Source organism: Cotesia glomerata, linkage group LG6, assembly GCF_020080835.1.
Source record: "Cotesia glomerata isolate CgM1 linkage group LG6, MPM_Cglom_v2.3, whole genome shotgun sequence".
NCBI classification, from domain to species: domain Eukaryota; kingdom Metazoa; phylum Arthropoda; class Insecta; order Hymenoptera; family Braconidae; genus Cotesia; species Cotesia glomerata.
In genome coordinates, this window is record NC_058163.1 from 26,358,264 (window position 1) to 26,376,222 (window position 17,959).

General features: G+C 27.7%; 1 protein-coding gene across 8 annotated transcripts in view; it reads right to left on the minus strand.

The window, feature by feature from the left end:
* LOC123266947 (transient receptor potential-gamma protein) overlaps positions 1 to 17,959 on the minus strand; it is a 64,923-nt gene that overhangs the window by 9,031 nt on the left and 37,933 nt on the right. For 6 of the 8 annotated variants that reach the window (XM_044731390.1, XM_044731388.1, XM_044731391.1 and 3 more), the window contains exons 3-14: positions 14,935 to 15,215; positions 11,471 to 11,601; positions 10,039 to 10,315; positions 8,626 to 8,774; positions 7,021 to 7,216; positions 6,681 to 6,851; positions 4,417 to 4,651; positions 4,169 to 4,298; positions 3,721 to 4,002; positions 1,890 to 2,023; positions 1,675 to 1,804; positions 491 to 686 (exon numbers count right to left, since the gene is read on the minus strand). In XM_044731390.1, coding sequence (XP_044587325.1) covers positions 491 to 686; positions 1,675 to 1,804; positions 1,890 to 2,023; positions 3,721 to 4,002; positions 4,169 to 4,298; positions 4,417 to 4,651; positions 6,681 to 6,851; positions 7,021 to 7,216; positions 8,626 to 8,774; positions 10,039 to 10,315; positions 11,471 to 11,601; positions 14,935 to 15,156 — 2,253 coding nt within the window. In that variant the 5' untranslated portion in view covers positions 15,157 to 15,215. The remainder of the gene's footprint in view (positions 1 to 490; positions 687 to 1,674; positions 1,805 to 1,889; positions 2,024 to 3,720; positions 4,003 to 4,168; positions 4,299 to 4,416; positions 4,652 to 6,680; positions 6,852 to 7,020; positions 7,217 to 8,625; positions 8,775 to 10,038; positions 10,316 to 11,470; positions 11,602 to 14,934; positions 15,216 to 17,959) is intronic. The other 2 variants (XM_044731387.1, XM_044731392.1) reach the window with 1 other exon arrangement.

The following is a 17,959-nucleotide window of genomic DNA, read 5'->3' on the forward strand; positions in this document are numbered from 1 at the left end:
CTATTTTTAACATTAAATAAAAATTATTGTTTTTCAAGCTAGAATTCCGGGAGTCGAGACTTTTTTTCATAAATTTCCTCCTCTTTAAGGATCATTTTTCCGATTTTTAATATCACCAATAGTTATTGAGTTATTTACGAGAAACTGAGATTTTTTATTTTGGTCATGTTTTTTGTTAATAACAAATTGAAATTTTCATCAAAAAAATAAAAAAACAATAACAACATTATTTTCAGAATTTAATTCCGCATCGAATGGGTGATTGTTCATATTTTCATCACAATTTCTAAGATTTTTATTTACAAATTTACACAGGGTTCTCACAAAAATTTTCGTTACTATGTAACATGGTAATGGTTACCATTCTAACATAGGAATGCGTTCTATTCTTTTCTCTCCGTGTACCAAGTACTATTTTCACTCATAATGTCTCATGTAATGATACCGAATATTAATATTAATGTAAAATGAAAAATTTATTCATACTCACGGATATCAGCTGATACGAGTGATTCATCATAGCGATTAGCAGATTTAATAATACAACTATATTTATAACCGAGTAAGTACCAAACATCAGCATGCCCCAGAACCGCGTGAACACTTTAATTCCGTCCAGTTCAAAACTTTCGAGGTCGATTAGACCAAATACTGCCCAGAACAAAGTTTGTATTGTTTCAAAAAGGCTGAAAATAATTATTTATCATTTTTTTTTATTATTTATCTATTTATATTGCTTTTTATTAAAAATCCGAGATACTCTTAATATTTTTTTTTATTCATGAACTAATGAACAGTCTTCAGTTTGTAAATCTAATTCTCTTCATTGCTCGCATTGAATACTACAAACTTCATTTCATAAATAAAATTCTTTTACAATCAGAAAATTGAAGAGAAAAAAATAAAATTTATTATTGTTAAATTTATAAATATTATTTTTTGAAATTTATTTATAAACTGTAAAAAATTTATTAAAAAATTAAACAATTTAATAATAAAAAAAGAATTTATTAATCGAAGAAATTATTAATAAATTAAAGAATTTAAATTGTCAAAAATTTTTTTACATTTAAAAATTTTTATTTTAAAATTTTATCCTTTTTTTTTTGAATTTTTATTTTCCAATTAATCAAATTTATTTTTTGTACACACTTATAAATTTTCAAATTTAATATTTTGCACTTAATTTAATTCTTCCGAAGTAAAATTTACCTCAAAAAAAAAATATTATTCATAATATTGGTTTAAAAAATTACAAAAATTGTATTTAAAAATTTTGAAATTTAATTAAATTTTTTTTTTAATTTAAAAAAAACAAACAATTTTTTTAAGTAAAAAAAAAAATTGTTATTTCTTCATTTCAGATTAAAAAAAAAAAAAAAGCCATTAATGTGTTAAAAATAAAAAAAAACTAATCTTCAAATAAAATAAATGATATTTATTTTAAAAAAGCTCGAGCTTAAAGCTAATCGCGTAATACTTTATCGCGTTCACTTAAAATCGATTATCTGAGTAAATACTACGATATTTTATCGGGAACTTCAACGGAATTGAAAATGTCTTGAAAAAAAAAAAAAAAAAAAAAAAAAAATAACATTGAAACATTTTAAACTGTTGTTGGAAGGAAATTAAAAAAATTATTGACACTTTAAAAATGTTTTAAAAAATATTTACTTGGCAAATCGTCTCCAGACGATACAAGCATTGGAATCAGTGGTGGTGTTATTATTACTGTAAGGATAGTTTGCCGTGGGGCATCTTTTTTTCTCCATGTCCGCGTAGTACCAGAGCAGCTGATTGAGCCCTGATATAAATATAATAAAGTAGAAATCGGATTAATTATAACCTTGGGTTAACGCTATAAACTCCTTAATTAACGTACCACTCACCACAGGAGAATGCAAATAGGACGAGTACGTACAGGAAGAAAAACTTCATAATATCCATAACCATCCGAGAAAGTGATACCTGAAGTGGACCCAAGTGAGGATTTACTGAGAAAATGTACACCAGCTTCAGCGAGCTGAAAAAAAGCGGCCAGGTTTTATAATTATAATTAATTATTAGTGTCTCTAATGCCGAGAATTAATCTCTTAGCCATATTTATTATTTATAAACACAAAAAGACATAATTTTTATATTATTATGCTAAATATATAGTAGAACTTTGATAAAATTAAAGTTCAAGGGAAATGCTAACAAATTTGAGCTGTAAAGTTTTCAACTTTAAAGTTTGGAAGGATTTAAAAGTTCTGATTTTGATTTAATAAATTTAATCTAAGTTTTATTGTACTAAAAAAATTAAATTGATGCAATAAATCTTGAGCCAAAAAGCTCACTCTAAAGAAATTGAATATTTTAAATCAAATTTTTGATCAAGATTATATAAAAAATGTATTTTTTTTTAATTAAACACAAAAATTCTTGATTTAAGTAAATTTTATTAGGTTCAAAACTTTTGCGCTTAATAATGAGTCTTATAATAAATTACAATTTTTATTTTATTTTATAAAAAGTACCGTTCATATTTAAAAAAAAAATAACATTTTAAATACCTTCAACAATTAAAAGTACCAATTCAGAGCATATGATAATTAATTATTATTTATTATTTATTATTATTTAATTTCAATGCCAAGGCAGTATAGCCAAATGGCAAAAGTATACAAAAAGAGTTACAATAAAAGTACACGTATGACTAATGAAAATATAAAATTTCAAAAATATTAGATATTAAGAATTGATCGTTTTTCTTTACTTTACTTTGGAATACAATTATGACAAATACAAGAAAAAAAAATAATTTTTTTTTTTATTTATTATTATTTAGAGTCGGTTTTAACTGCTGTGGTCATATCGCCGACTTTTAACTGTTGGGAGTGGTACGTTGGGCTTTTTCGGGTTGTGTAAATCTTAACTTACGCGGCAAGGGCCGAATATCAACTAAGTTGGTTTCTAAGACCAGCTTAGGATTCGAACCCACGCCTGGCCGGTAAGCTAGTCCGTGTTCTCTATAGGCCATGCGCCTTAGACGACTCGGCTAACGTCACCGGTTAAAATAAATTTGAGTATAAAAATTGAGCATTAAAAATTTAAGAGTTAAACTCAGTGGTACAAATTATACAAATTATAGAAATAACTTCCCGATTTTTGAAAATTTTCAATTTTCTTAGCGAGAAATTAAAAATTATTTTCAAATAAAACGAATCTTTGAATTTGACATTTGACGTCTCTAATATTTGAAAAATATTTATTATTTTGAATCAATAACCAAAAAAATTATTAAACAAAAACATTTTTCTTAGTTCGAGTGAATTTCACTTAATTAATTAAAAATAAATTTTTTTGGCTAAAGATCTTTCCTTTTAAATCAAATTAAATTCATTCTTTCAATTCAAATCAATTAAATTAAATTCTTTATCAGTGTGTCCCTTACAATAATTGAACGTATGTCTTACACTGAAAAAAAAATTAATTTGATTCGAGAGAAAAATTCTTGAACCAAGAAAATAATTTTGAAGAGGGTAATTGTCTTGAATCAAGACGAAAAATTTTTGAATCAAGTAAAATTTCTTGAAATTAAGAAACATTTATTAGTTTAGGAATTTTTCTACTCAATTTAAAAAGATTTAGTTCTTCAAAATTATATACTTGATTCGAGAACATATTTTTTGTGTATAAAATGTTTTTTTTTTATTTTAAATTAGTTGATATGATCACCTGAAAATATTAGCAGCCGAAAAAAGCCCTTCTGAGATAAGCATAGGGTCCCAAGTGTCCCATTGCTCTCTCTGAAGTTCAATGACCTCTCCCAACTGGCCCTCATTTTCTTTTTGCACTCTGTAGTAAGCAACGACCCTGAGAGCGACCGTGGCTACGTACAAAGAATTAGTGACAAAGTCAATGACATTCCACATGTCGTTAACGTACTCCTCCAGTCCCACGTCCCACAATTGTTTAACTTCTGACCAAATAAGCCCCGACACCCACGCCAGGATGAACCTGTTACACAACACAACATACAAGACAATTCTATTTATCACAATAATAATCTTATAAATTATAATAATGTTATTTAATAATAACGTTGTGAATTGCGTAATTTAGCGACTAGTTTTCAAACAATCGATAAAAAATATTAGCATAAATTTTTTCCCGCAATACTTGCCATTCAACGAGAGAAGGAGCTGCTCCCCTTTTCGTCGGGGGTATTTTTTCGGGCTCTTGCTCTGAGTAGTCGTCGCTGCTCCAAAGTCCGAGTCCACTTTCTATCCTTTGGCTCGCGAGTATCAGCATGACTGTTAATAACAATAAGCAAAGGGTTGAGCTAAAGTTTTAAGTCCAAGAATTTTGGAAAAAAAATCTTGATAAAATTTTGGAAAAAAAATTTTGGTAAATTTTTTAAGGGTTGCTTACAGAGAAATGTGAAGTAGGAAGCCGAGTGGCAGATAAATTTAATAAAAGGCTTCCTCATTGTCTGCCCGAATGTGCTGTGAGGCGCGATTATGTATGCAACGCTGAAGAACGGAAACAAAATTCCGATTCGGACTATTTCTAGTACTTGGAGCACCATGTTCTTTCGCCGAAAACCTGGGAGCCCTTCGTACCAAATTGATGCTAGGAGTTGTTGTACGTTCGGGTGAGCAACGAACTGGAAATAAATAAATGTTTATTTGGATACTCAAAATAAACTCCTTTATTCCAGAAAATTGTTTTTTTTTTGTGAAGAAAATAAGGGGGCGTCCATAAATTACGTGAGGCATTTTTGAGAATTTTTTGGCCCCGCCTCCCCCCTTGATGAGATTTTGTAAGATTTTCCCCAACTCCCTCCCCCCTGCCCGAATCTCACACAAGATTCTTCAAAATTTATGTTTTAGCTGTAAACGTGTTGGATTATTGAGAAAAAAAAAGCGCCATTCGGCTACACCCGACATGGATAGGTAGATTTCTTGTTTGAATATTGAAAAAAACACGTTATTAAAAGGCCGTAATGTCCTGAAATTTATTCTTTATTATATTTTTGCAAATAACGACATGAGATCGACTATAACAAATAGTTATCCAAAGACATCTACCTAAAAAATAGGATTTTTTACAGATAAAAGTCATTTGATGATAAAAGCTAAAATTTAATTTATTCTTGATTTTTTTTTGAATTTTCTCAACTACGAAATAAATTGAAAAAAGTATTAAAAGTCGTCGAACAATAGCTTAAATTTAAGATAATTAAACATATTATGACAAAATTTTATTAAAATTACGACATGAGACCGGCTACCACCGATAGATTTCTAAAGAAATCTACCTAAAAAGTTAGTGAATCCTATCGATCAATAATCAAATTAAACAATCGAGCGCTACTTTGCTGCTCTGCAGGGTTCAGACGAATACGACAAACACTAGTGTGTCAAATTTGGCCATATTTTATTATAGAAATACTTTTTCACGCAATTTTACACTGTTTTCTGCTAGAGAAAAAATTACGTGATATTTGTTAAGATTCCCCCTCCCCCCTAAGTGAGATTTGGTAAGATTTAGCTTGATCCCCCCCCCCCCCCCCCCTAGAACACCTCACGTAATTAATGGACGCCCCCTAATCAACTAATTTTTTATTCAAGTTTGTTTTTTTATTATCAAAAAAAAAATATTTTTTGATAAAATTAGATGTCATTTTATTTTATTACTAGCCAATTCTTCATTTTTTGGAATAAGTTAATTTAAAAAAAAAAATTATTAATTCTTGTTAGAAAGATAAATTTTTTTTTTAATATTAGAGAATTATTTTTTGTATTGAAGTAGTTAAAAACCACTAATTGGTAGTTAACAATTATACTTTTTAAAAATCTCCAAAATATATTACTACTATATAGTCAAAAAGAATGACTATTTTTTATTAAACATGAGAAACTTATATTTAAAAAAATGCTATTAAAATATGAAACATATATATCGATGAGTTAAAGTTTCATGTAACTCTATCCAAAATTGCTAATTAATAAAAAATTTTTGACAAGAAATATAAACAGTAAAAGATTAAAAAACGGAGTTTAAAAATAAGCATCAACTTTGTACTGTAAAATCATAAATTCAAATTTGTTTTTCACGCTGAATTTTTTAGTGATTAGAACCTTCTTAATGATGAAAAAAAATATTTGCCGTATTAATTGAGAGGTAACAACTTTTTAAGTTACTAACAATGATCAAATTTTAAATTAGTAAATTTTGGAATAATTTAAAATTGAAATTTTACAAAGAAAAAATTTATTTTTATCCAAAAAGTCGGAATTCAAGGCAAAAAAATTTTTTAATTAAAATAATTATTTTTGTTTAAAATAATTTTTTTTAGATTGAAAAATATTTCCTGGTATTGAAATTTTATAAATTTCTTTTAAAAAAATAAAAAAAACGCTCTGAAATTCGATCTATAAATTTATTTCTTAGCAGAGCTTTTTTTTAATAATAATAATAAAAATTCTTTATTGCACTTGAAGGATTTAAGCCGATCAGCAATTACATTAATTTTTTTTCTTCTTTATATAAAGATTAATTTAATAGCAGCGGTCTCTCTCCCTTAAGAGCGCTTTTTTATTTTTTAATTTCTTTTAAATCAAGAAAGTTATTTTTTTTTTTTATTAGAATAGGCTGCATCGCAGCCTATTACATTAATTACTTAAAAATACCTTTTTTTGACGGAGTTTAATAGCTAACTTCAATCGATTCAAGTGCATACGCTCGCCGTGTTCAAACGCTGGTCCCGTGGGGTCGTGATTTAGAAGAACTTCCAGCTCGTGGGAACTCCTCGTGTGATCTAGGAGTGCAGTAGCAAAATCCTGACACTGACGTCGAAGTTCCTGGAAATAAAGATCCGGATAAAGAAATCGGGATAAATTATACCCGATTGTTGCAACGGCGTAAGAGGATGAGAACTTTGGTAAGTTAATTTAGATTCATAGCATCCTCGGTCTATATATTATGTCAGAAATAACGATAATGATAATAGTCGGTAAATTTTATTCACACCTGGTACTCGCATTTGAACTCGTGCTCAAGGAAAGACAGTCGGCGTAACTCCCACGACAATTCGAATGCCGTTAGAATAGGATCTTTGGAAGACAAAGCTATCAGCGAGGGTGATGCCAGCGCTCTGTATGCATTTATTCGGCTCCGAGAGTGCCGCAGCGAATCCTCCATTCTTGAGGTTACACATTCGTCACATCTAAGTACATTTATTATTTATAAGACTAACTCCTTCGGGATTTTACTTTTACTTATTATTCATATCACTTTGTATAATTGAAAATTGTTTTTAGAGTAATTGTTTGAAATTTTGGGACAGAAAAATCTTTATGTCAATGTGGATACATTTTTTTAAGTAATTTTTGAGCTTGAAAAAATTTTTTAAAGGAATTTATTGAAAAATGTTACTTGTAAAAATTAAAAAAAAATATTGATGCAATTTTTTTTAATATTAAAATTTATTTGTTACATCAAACTTAAGAAAATTATTATATTAATTTTTAGAATCTCTAAATACACATTTTGTAATTTTTTAAACTAATAATACAACTTTATAAATTTTTATTCAATAAAATTTGAAAATAATTGTTCACAAAAATAAATTTTTATTTGAAAAAAAATATAATTAAAATTTCAAGCAAAAGGGTAGAATTTTGAAGCATAAATTTTAATTTATTATAAGTATTTAGGCTGCATTTGAAAATGCTCTATCTCCAGATATATAATTAAGAAATGACCTTGTATCTTGTGAAATATTGACATTTTTAAAGATATAAGCTCACCCTTGAATTACACTCATCGAGACCTTTCTTTTGAGTACCCACATCAATTTTTCATATATTTATATATATTATATATATGTATATATGAAAAATATATCAAAATGCATGTGGGTACTCAAATGAAAACTTTTGATGAGTGTAACATCGGGATGAGCTTATATCTTTAAAAATGTCAACAGTTAACAAGATAGCAATGTCAGTTCTTAATTATTGAGATTTTTAAAGACATAAGCTCATCCCGATGTTACACTCATCAAAACCTTTCATCTGAGTACCCACATCAATTTTTCATATATTTATATATATTATATGTATATGTAAATATGAAAAATATATCAAAATGCATGTAGGTACTCAAATGAAAGCTCTTGATGAGTGCAACATCGGGATGAGCTTATATCTTTAAAAATGTCAATAATTAAGAACTGACATTGATATCTTGTGCGCGATTGACATTTTCAGATATAAGCTCATCCCGATGTTATATTTATCGAGTCCTTTCATTTGAGTACCCACATCAATTTTTTATATATTTATATATATTATATATATGTAAATATGAAAAATATATCAATATGCATGTGGGTACTCAAATGAAAGCTCTTGATGAGTGTACCATCGGGATGAGCTTATACCTTTAAAAATCTCAATATTTAAGAAAGTACAGTGCAATTTAATAAAAGTCATTATTTAATAAAGCAAAATTTTATTTATTTAGTCACACAGTGATTGCAAGGTTGCTAGTTTATTATTAATTATATTATTTAAATAAACAATTTAAATTAAAAAAAAAATTATCATTACTTATAAGTGAAAAAAACCTTACCCACAACGCACATCATGTGGCATCGGCAAAACCGAGCCACGATCCAAAAGTATTTTAATAATTTCATAATTATCCCGATGAGCCGATAGAATAAGTGGCGTGATATCTGGCGTGAAAGTTGCTGTGTCTGGATGAAGAGCTTCCCAACTCTGTTGTTGATGTTATTGTTGTTATCATAAACAAAGACAAGTGTAACTTTAATGCCAGGGTTAGAACGGGGACAAAAGTCGGGTAAAGTTACGTAAGCTTGCAGTAGCAGTAGGTTTATGTGGGTGATTCTCTGTAAGGATGTTTTTTGCTGTCTCAGGCATTTTTTTATTAGAAAAATTGTTATTTTGTTACTAAAAAAAATTTATTACAAAGTAAAAAAACATTTCTATTTGGAGCGTTAAAAACTAAAATGGAATAAATTTTGGTTTTTTTGCTATAAATTCGTAAACCACCGAAATGTCAGTCCCCTGGGCTGTCCCAGTCCCAAAATTAAAACTTTAAGATTAAATTTTAAATTATTCGTCAATAATATATAATTTTATCCATAATGTTTATAAACTTAATTAGTTAACTAACAATCTTCTTCAATAAAAAGTACCGAAAGTTCATTTGTTTCATTAAATTCATTAAACCAAAGTTTGTCCCAGGCATTCTAAGAACAGTCCCCTGCCAGAAGTTCAAAGCCAAAAAAAAAAAAGTCTAGCGTGTTATTTTACCTTTTGTAAGGTTTATAAGGATCTAACTAGCCGTAAGTTAATAACCATAGGGCTGTTAACCTTTTATCGGCATTTTATTTAGTGTCAAAGCACCGTTTATTCTGGAAATATGTGTCTGGGCCACTTGAAAACTCAGTCCCCTGGCAGCTATTTTTGTTTATAATTTATTTATAAAATTGGATCCATAAGTCTTAATATTATTCTAATTAATGCAAACCTTAATTGAGAACTTAAAAAGTTGAATGCATTGAAATAGTTTGCTTGATTTTTCTCAATTTGATAAAAAAAATCAGTCCCCTGTGATGTTATATCGCAAAATATACACAAATATCGAAAAAACAAAAATTAATTCGGCTGTTTATTTATTATAATTAAGCTGATAGTTTTTTGTAGCCCTTGTTAATTTTTTTTCTAATAAAATAAAAAATAATTTGGTCGGACAATTTTGTACAGATTTAAGACGTCCTTACAGAGAATCACCCATATAAGAAAGTTTAAAGTATAAGTATAAGTGCATACGTACAAATAAAATAAATGATAATTAAAAGTTGATAAGTAAAAGACAAAGATAGTATACTGTATAAGCACCAGTGGTGAAGTGACTGTGCTGCATGATGACAAGACAAGTTTTTTATTGTTTATTATTGTTTTTTTTTATATAAATAAATAGTAATTAAACAATAAGTGAAAAGTACAAGCTACGAACGGGCATATGACAAGCAGACGACACAGCCGAGCCGCTTACGTGGGGATCGCCTTTTCTGTGGAGAGTCTCTTCGTGCTCGAGAAGTACCTCAACAGCTTCCACAAATTCTTCTGATATTGCGTGTAATAAAGCATCTTTAGTGTCGACCTTGTACTCTATAAGAAGTTCAACCATCTCCAGATTTTCGTTGTCAATCGCCATAAGCAGTGCCGATCTTCCCAAAGGGTCCACGCAGTTTATTTTTATCCATTGGTCATGTTGAGCTCGAGTTAACATTCTGTTATTATTGTCGATATAATTATAATTTATTTTTATTTTATTGAAAATTGTGAAATAAAAATTAGTTTATTTGATAAATTAATTAATTAACATTTAAAGTTTAAATAATACTTTTACAGAGCAAAACTAAGTCAATAATTATTATAATAAAAGTTAATTTTTGGGTTGAAAAGAACATTTTTTATAAAATAATATTAATAATAATATACAACTTCTGTTACAATAAAACAATAACGTCAAAACGAATGCAAAAGTAAAATGTCATTAAATCTGTCTAAGTAGGTAATTTTTGGCCTAAACTGATGGTAAGGTTTGCAAATTTAAATTTATTTAATAAGCTTTCAGATGCAATTTACATAAACTCGATAGGATATCTTGTTCAATTGTTATTGCACGGAAATACGATAAAAGTGAAAATTTTTGGGATTTTCAAAAATTTTAGAATTTCTGTCATTCTTAAATTATTTTATTTAGAAAAATAAATGAGTATGGAAATTAAAGCTTAAATAAGCTTTCAGATGCAATTTACATAAATTTAATATAATATCGCATTTAATTGTAATTGCATGAAAATACGGTAAAAGTTAAAATTTTAGCGATTTTTGAAAATTTTTCTATTGCTCTCATTTCTAAACTAATTAACAGATTTGGCTCATCTTAGAATTTAATCTCAGAAATCGTCATAAGAATGAGTATGTTACGTTTTATTGAGATTTATACAAAATTGCGGGAGTTAGAGAAGAGCCAAGGCCGATTATATCGTATAAATAATAAACTTTTGAATCATATCGACGGTCTAATTAGCAATTTGTCTAACTCCTTATTTTTTAGAGGGTGATTTTTTAACATTTTGATGTAGCAATACTCCAGTTATTAGATATTAATGATATTAAATGGTTTTTTAAAGTGATAGTAAACTTTGAACTAATTGTTTTTTCGTACAAATGGAAGACTCTCTAAAAAATAAGGAGTTAGACAATTCGCTAATTGGAACGTCGATATGCATTTTTTGAATCAGTTTGATGAGCCGAGTCGAAATACAGCAAAATTTTCCAAAAGTTCCGTCATGAGGACCAATGCAATAATCAGATTTCTACGAAATCTACTAAAAACTATCCGATGAATTTTTATATTATTTTAATGACAGTATTACCTTCTCACAGAAGCGACATCCCCTCGTTCGACGGCCAGAAGATATTTTTTTTCAGCCAAAGAAAGACTCTCCATTTCCTGGTGGGGCCTCACTACATTCTCTTCTTCCATCATCCCGTGGATGCTGTGCCGCTAATAATGTAGATAAAATTTTTAGAGTACACAGTAAAAGATCCGAACCGTAACATTCTTTAAAATATTACAACAATTTAATCATAAATTTTTTTTCTTTTTATTGTATACTATACTATAAGAAAACTAAAAAAATTTAACGACTCGGGACAAAAGAAAGTAATATAAAAAACTACTATAATTTAGTTTCTATACGGGTAATATTTTTATAGGCTATATTGATCAAATGATATCAAGAGACAAAGTACCCGTATCGTATATCTATAGCTTATTAACGAAATTGTATTAATTAAGATTGAGATCGATAGATATGGCTATTTACTATTTTACTGTACTGTATATCATCATTTATTTACAAAATAAATATCATAATTTATTTATAAAATAAATGATGATTCAAATGAAAAGGAATGTTTTATTGGAAAAAGTGAAAAGAATTGATTAAAATACAAATATGTAATATCGCGTGACTAATGCAAAAAGGGTGCATAGCTACAGGTTAGTAGGGATCCATGCTAAAAGGGCGCATTAAAAATTTTTTTTTTGTCATTCTTCTTGAAATCACTCGAAACACAAAGATATGTAAAACAAAAAAATTCGAGTATACTAAAGCTAAAAGGGCGTAACTCAAGACATGCGCCCTTTTAGCTTTTAGAAAAGTAGTGCCTAAAGCTAAAAGGGCACATAAAAAAAATTTAAGTTTTTATAAAAAATTTTGATAAATAGCTTCACAATACATAAAATAAAAAAGTTTTATGAATAAAAAAAAAAATTTCTTAACAGCCGGTCCCTACATGGAAAGAACAAGATGACACTGGGTATCATCCTAGATTATACTCAGTATTATCTGTGGTGAAAAAAAATTTCAGATAGTAGTTAGAAAAATCCAGATTATACTGCGTGATATCTGGATTATACTCATTGTAATCTGGATTATACTAACTACTATCTGAAATTTTTTTTTACTCAGTATAATCCGGGATGATATCCAGTGTGATCTTGTTCTTTTCGCGTACGATTGCAGCTTTATATTTCTCTTCTAGACAAAAAAGAATTTTGAAAAAAACGCTCTGCTACGTAATAGATTTTTTAATTATCTATTTCGTATAGCAGGGTGTTTTTTTCAAAATTCTCATTTGTTTAAAAGAAAAACAAAATTTCAATAGCTTTATAATTATGAATGCACCGAGGATAGTACCGTTTCTTGCAGTGAGTGCGACGCGAGAAAAAGAGGGGATCGGCTGTTTTTAAGTACTTAAACAATATTGAAAAAATAATCATTTTTAACTATATTTATACAAGCAATGGATAGTTGAATTAATCGAAAACTAATGGGATTGAAATAATTTTCAAATAAAAAATAAATTAATACAATCACGCATATTTTGCAATTTTTTAAAAATATTTTTAATTGTAATTTTAAAAGAATGTATGTTGAGTTAGAATACGCCTCTTTCGTGTGAATCTACCGTTTTTTTTTTTTAATTTTTAGGCTAAAAATGAGCATTTTAATGAATTATTTAGAAAAAAAATTTATAAGCCCTTTTAGCTTTAGGTCATAAAATTTTCAAATTCCTAAAGCTAAAAGGGCGCATAATTAGAGACATACGCCCTTTTAGCTTTAGGGAATCAATGCTTGATTTTTCGACGAAGAATATGTCAACTAGTCGATTGGTGATAAAAAAAACAATTATGCGCCCTTTTAGCTTTGCAAAGCTAAAAGGGCGCATACTTTGCCATGCGCCCTTTTTGCATTAGTCACGCGATATAATAATCATTGACTCCAGATAATTAAAATGTATGTAATATAACATATCTGTGAGTATGTGAGACAATGTATACATACTAGAGGAATTGAGACTCGCGGGGTGAGGGTGTGGCAATTCTCGACAATCATCGGGAGCGGCAGAGTAAACACTCGTCAGTGGCCTTGTAGAAATTCTTCCTCACCCTCACCCTTTATTCTCATCTCTCATTTCGTCTTATTCTTATATTATCCTTGTGCTTTGTTTTGTCCAGTGTAGTCGCTTATGCTTACCCATACTATCTCGGCAACCGGTAACGGGGTGTCCAGACACTCTCAAGGGGTTTAATCGTGCCACGCCTCGTCCTCCCTCACCGCCCTACCACCCACCGTGTAACGATTGACAGTTAAATTGTCAAGATTAAGATCTTTATAAGCTCAAGTGGCTATTTGACATTTTTATTAATTTTGTTTCAACAACAGTTACAGGAAATTTATTTTACGCATTAATAATAAAAGTTATTAGCGATAAATTAGTTTTATAATTGGCGTAAAATTTATTTTAATTTCGAATTTTAATATTGGAGATATTTAATTTTTTACAAAAATATATCGGATCAATTTTTTTTTATTTATGAGATTTTATATAAAATTTTGAAATTTAGATGGAAAATAATCTAAATATTTTTAATATTATTAATTTTTTTTTATCCCAAATATTTTATTCAAAATTATGAATTTTATTTCAAAATTAAAAAAAATGTTTTAAAATAAAATAAAATAATTATTTATAAGTAGTTAATTTATGTCTATAATTACTTAAATTTTCTTTTTACAAATTAGTTACTTTTTTTCTTTTGTTGTTTTTATTTTTCATGTTTACTTACTAAATAAATAAATAAATAAATAAATAAATAAATAAATAAATAAATAAATAAATAAATAAATAAATAAATAAATAAATAAATAAATAAATAAATAAATAAATAAATAAATAAATAAATAAATAAATAAATAAATAAATAAATAAATAAATAAATTAATTAATTAATTAATTAATTAATTAATTAATTAATTAATTTGTCCTTATCTCCAATATTTAACCCATAATTTTGAATTTAATTAAAAAAGCAAAAAAAATATTACAGAGAGAAGTAAAAAAATTATTTACAATTCCGAATGAAATATTGAAGATTAAGATTTTTTGCTTTGCGAGTAGATTGCAAGGGGACAAAATAACCTGGAAAGAAAAATACAGTAGCAAAAACAAGAGAAATGGCTGTAAGGTTTGCTAAGACTCGGAGAAAATAGTGTGACAAAAACCCTAGATAAGTTCGTCATATTTTTTGCCTGTAATCTGTAGGCTTATTTTTTTCCGATGATAACGAGACAGGGATTGGGGTTAGCGGTAGCGGAAGTCTAGCCAGGTTCCAAGATGATATCAAGGAGTCAATGAGAGGCAATAGAGCGAATAAAGGAAGGGGAGAAAATCGGGTAGAAGTAGAGCGTAAATTATCCTATTCATATTATATGTGACCGAATGTAGGGAAAAGAAGAAGCGACTGTTGTCTGTATAACAAATTACGTACCTTGACCTTTTTATCGACATCGGGTTTCTCGAGGAAATTCGATGTCTGGTGGTGATGATACTGTGGCATGGGAGGCGGAGGTGGCGGCTCTGGAGCTTCCGGGTCAAAGCTCACATGCTGCTGATGATGGTGGTGGTGGAGCTGGTGGTGTTGGCTCCCCATGCCGCGGAAGAATCCTCCCGGGCGGCCGCTCAGGCTCATACGGGGTGTTCTCGTTGTCATCCCCAGATTCCCGATTGTTTCCTCGCCTCCAACGCTCTCTTCATCTTCTCCCGCGCTTTCTAGATTGTTTTATTGTAATTATATTAATTGTTTCATTGTAATTATTATTAATTTTTCTTTATTAACTTTTTTATTTATTTTATTTTAAGAGAAAGTTTGAGAAATATTTTTTTTGGGAATAGAAAAAAAATTTTCTATTTTATTATTATTATTATTATTATTTATTTATTTATAATTTAAGAAAATGTACAAAAAATATTTTTTGCAAGCATAGAAAAAAAATTTTATTATTTTATTAAAAAAAACTTTTCTATTTTATTATTATTATTATTTATTTATAGTCTAAGAAAATGTACAAAAAATATTTTTGCAAGATTAGAAAAAAAAATTTTCTAGATTATTTTATTGTAATTATATTAATTGTTTTATTGTAATTATTATTAATTTCTCTTTATTAACTTGTTTATTTATTTTATTTTAAGAGAAAGTATGAGAAATATTTTTTTTGGGAATAAAAAAAAATATTTTATATTTTATTATTATTATTATTTATTTATATTCTAAGAAAATGTACAAAAAATATTTTTTGCAAGCATAGAAAAAAAATTTTATTATTTTATTAAAAAAAACTTTTCTATTTTATTATTATTATTATTTATTTATAGTCTAAGAAAATGTACAAAAAATATTTTTTAAAGATTAGAAAAAAAAATTTTCTAGATTGTTTTATTGTAATTATATCATTAATTTCCCTTCACTAACTTGTTTATTTATTTTATTCTACGAGAAAGTATGAGAAATATTTTTTTCGGGAGTAAAAAAAAAAGTTTTTATTATTTTATTGAAAAAAACTCTTCTACTTTATTTATTTATTTATTGATTATTAATAAGGTTAATTAAGCAAAATTTTTTTAATTACTTAGTTTTGAAAATTACTATTTTTATTTAATAAAAAAAAATTAATTATTCTATTGATAAAAGTAATTTATTTAAAAACGATGAATAAATTTTATTTATAACAAAAATCATGGACTTAATAATTTTTCTAACAGATAAAGTGAAGGTGAGATAAATTTTACGCTGTTAATAAACTAACTGCAATCATTAGATACTTTATAACCCCGAACGACTGTTTGGAAGCACTCAAAATGATATATGGAGGAATAAATATCGAATGTATGTATCCCCATCTGATTCATCAATATAGATCCTGGATACCGGAGAGGACACTTGTCACGAGACTAAAACCTAATCTATTTCCGATATGTCTTGATCAACTTTAGATCGTCGCGATAAACAAAAAATTAGTGCTTTTCTCAGAAAAATTAATTTCTTTTCATTTTCGATTACAAGATTATTGGCAATTATTTATTTGTAATTCTTTAATCCTCACATTGAGCAACACGAAAAAACTACTTGATTAGTATATAAAAAAATATTCTCTTTAAAATTTTATTTTTCGATTGATTGTCTCATTATAAAAAACAGTAACTAAATTTTTAAAAATTTATTTAATTTATCTTGTAAGAAAAAAATTGCAAACTTTAAATTAATCAATTAGATTTTTTTCTTAGTTGAATTAATATAAATTTATTCAATGACTTTTTAAATTTGCAATTTGTTGGAAGCAATAGGTCAAAGGTTAATCATAAATGTAAAAATAAATCTTCTTTAATTGAATATTTTGTAAATATTGATAAAATTAATGAACAAGTAAATTTTAAACGATTCTTAACTTATTAATGTGACTATTAATAGATCCATTAAACAATTTGGTCTTTAGCACTTTAATTACTCAATGAATTAAAAGCTAGTGCGATAAAATTTTGGATTATTTATTCAGGATTTTAGTCCACATTTAGGATCTCTAATTTATAATTATCCGGATCAGTGTGTCAAAGTACTTGATGCATATATTTATAAAACATACTAAAAATATAAAATTTTTAACGCAAACCATACCAGAATTTTTTAATTCTTAAATTAATAATAATTAATAATACTTGTCATTAACTTTCAAGGGAAATCTATTTCAGATTAATTTTTATGCGATTATTCAAGGTGATAATTCATTACGTAATACTTCAATTATCCGATTTATTAATTATTCGTAACGTAATAATTTCATTTGCATTTATAACAAACTGATATTTATTTTCATTAATTTAAAGCAAAAATTCTAAAATAAATTTACAAATTCGAAAATATCAATTTAAAAATTCTTGATAAAAAATTTCTTTAAATTGACTTAATGTTAAAATTAAGCATAAAATTTCAGATCAGTAATTTTTTAACTTCCCGCTAAGAAAATTGAAAATTTTCAAAAATCGGGAAGTTATTGGTTTTACCCCGTTTTTCGAAAATCGAGTTTTCATCAGATCTCGACGTTTTAAGGTCCTAGGAAGCTTTCCTGACTATTCCCGCGAGGGTGTCACTATGTTTGTATGTATGTGTGTGTGTGTGTGTGTGTGTGTGTGTGTGTGTGTGTGTGTGTGTGTGTGTGTGTGTGTGTGTGTGTGTGTGTGTGTGTGTGTAAGTATGTAAACCTCTTATAACTTTTGAACGGTTGAACCGATTTCATCGCGGTTGGTGCCATTCGAAAGGGCTTCGCCAAACTTAGATTTTCTGTTAATTTGAACCGATTCGGACCGATAGATTTTGAGAAATTTGGAGAAATCTAAAAAAAAGTAGGAAAAAAAATTTTTTCTGAAGTGGTTTTTTTGGGATAACTTTTAAACGGCTCAACCGATCGATTTCAAAAATTAATCAGCTCTCAACCTTGAAAAACCACGTCGATCGCCGC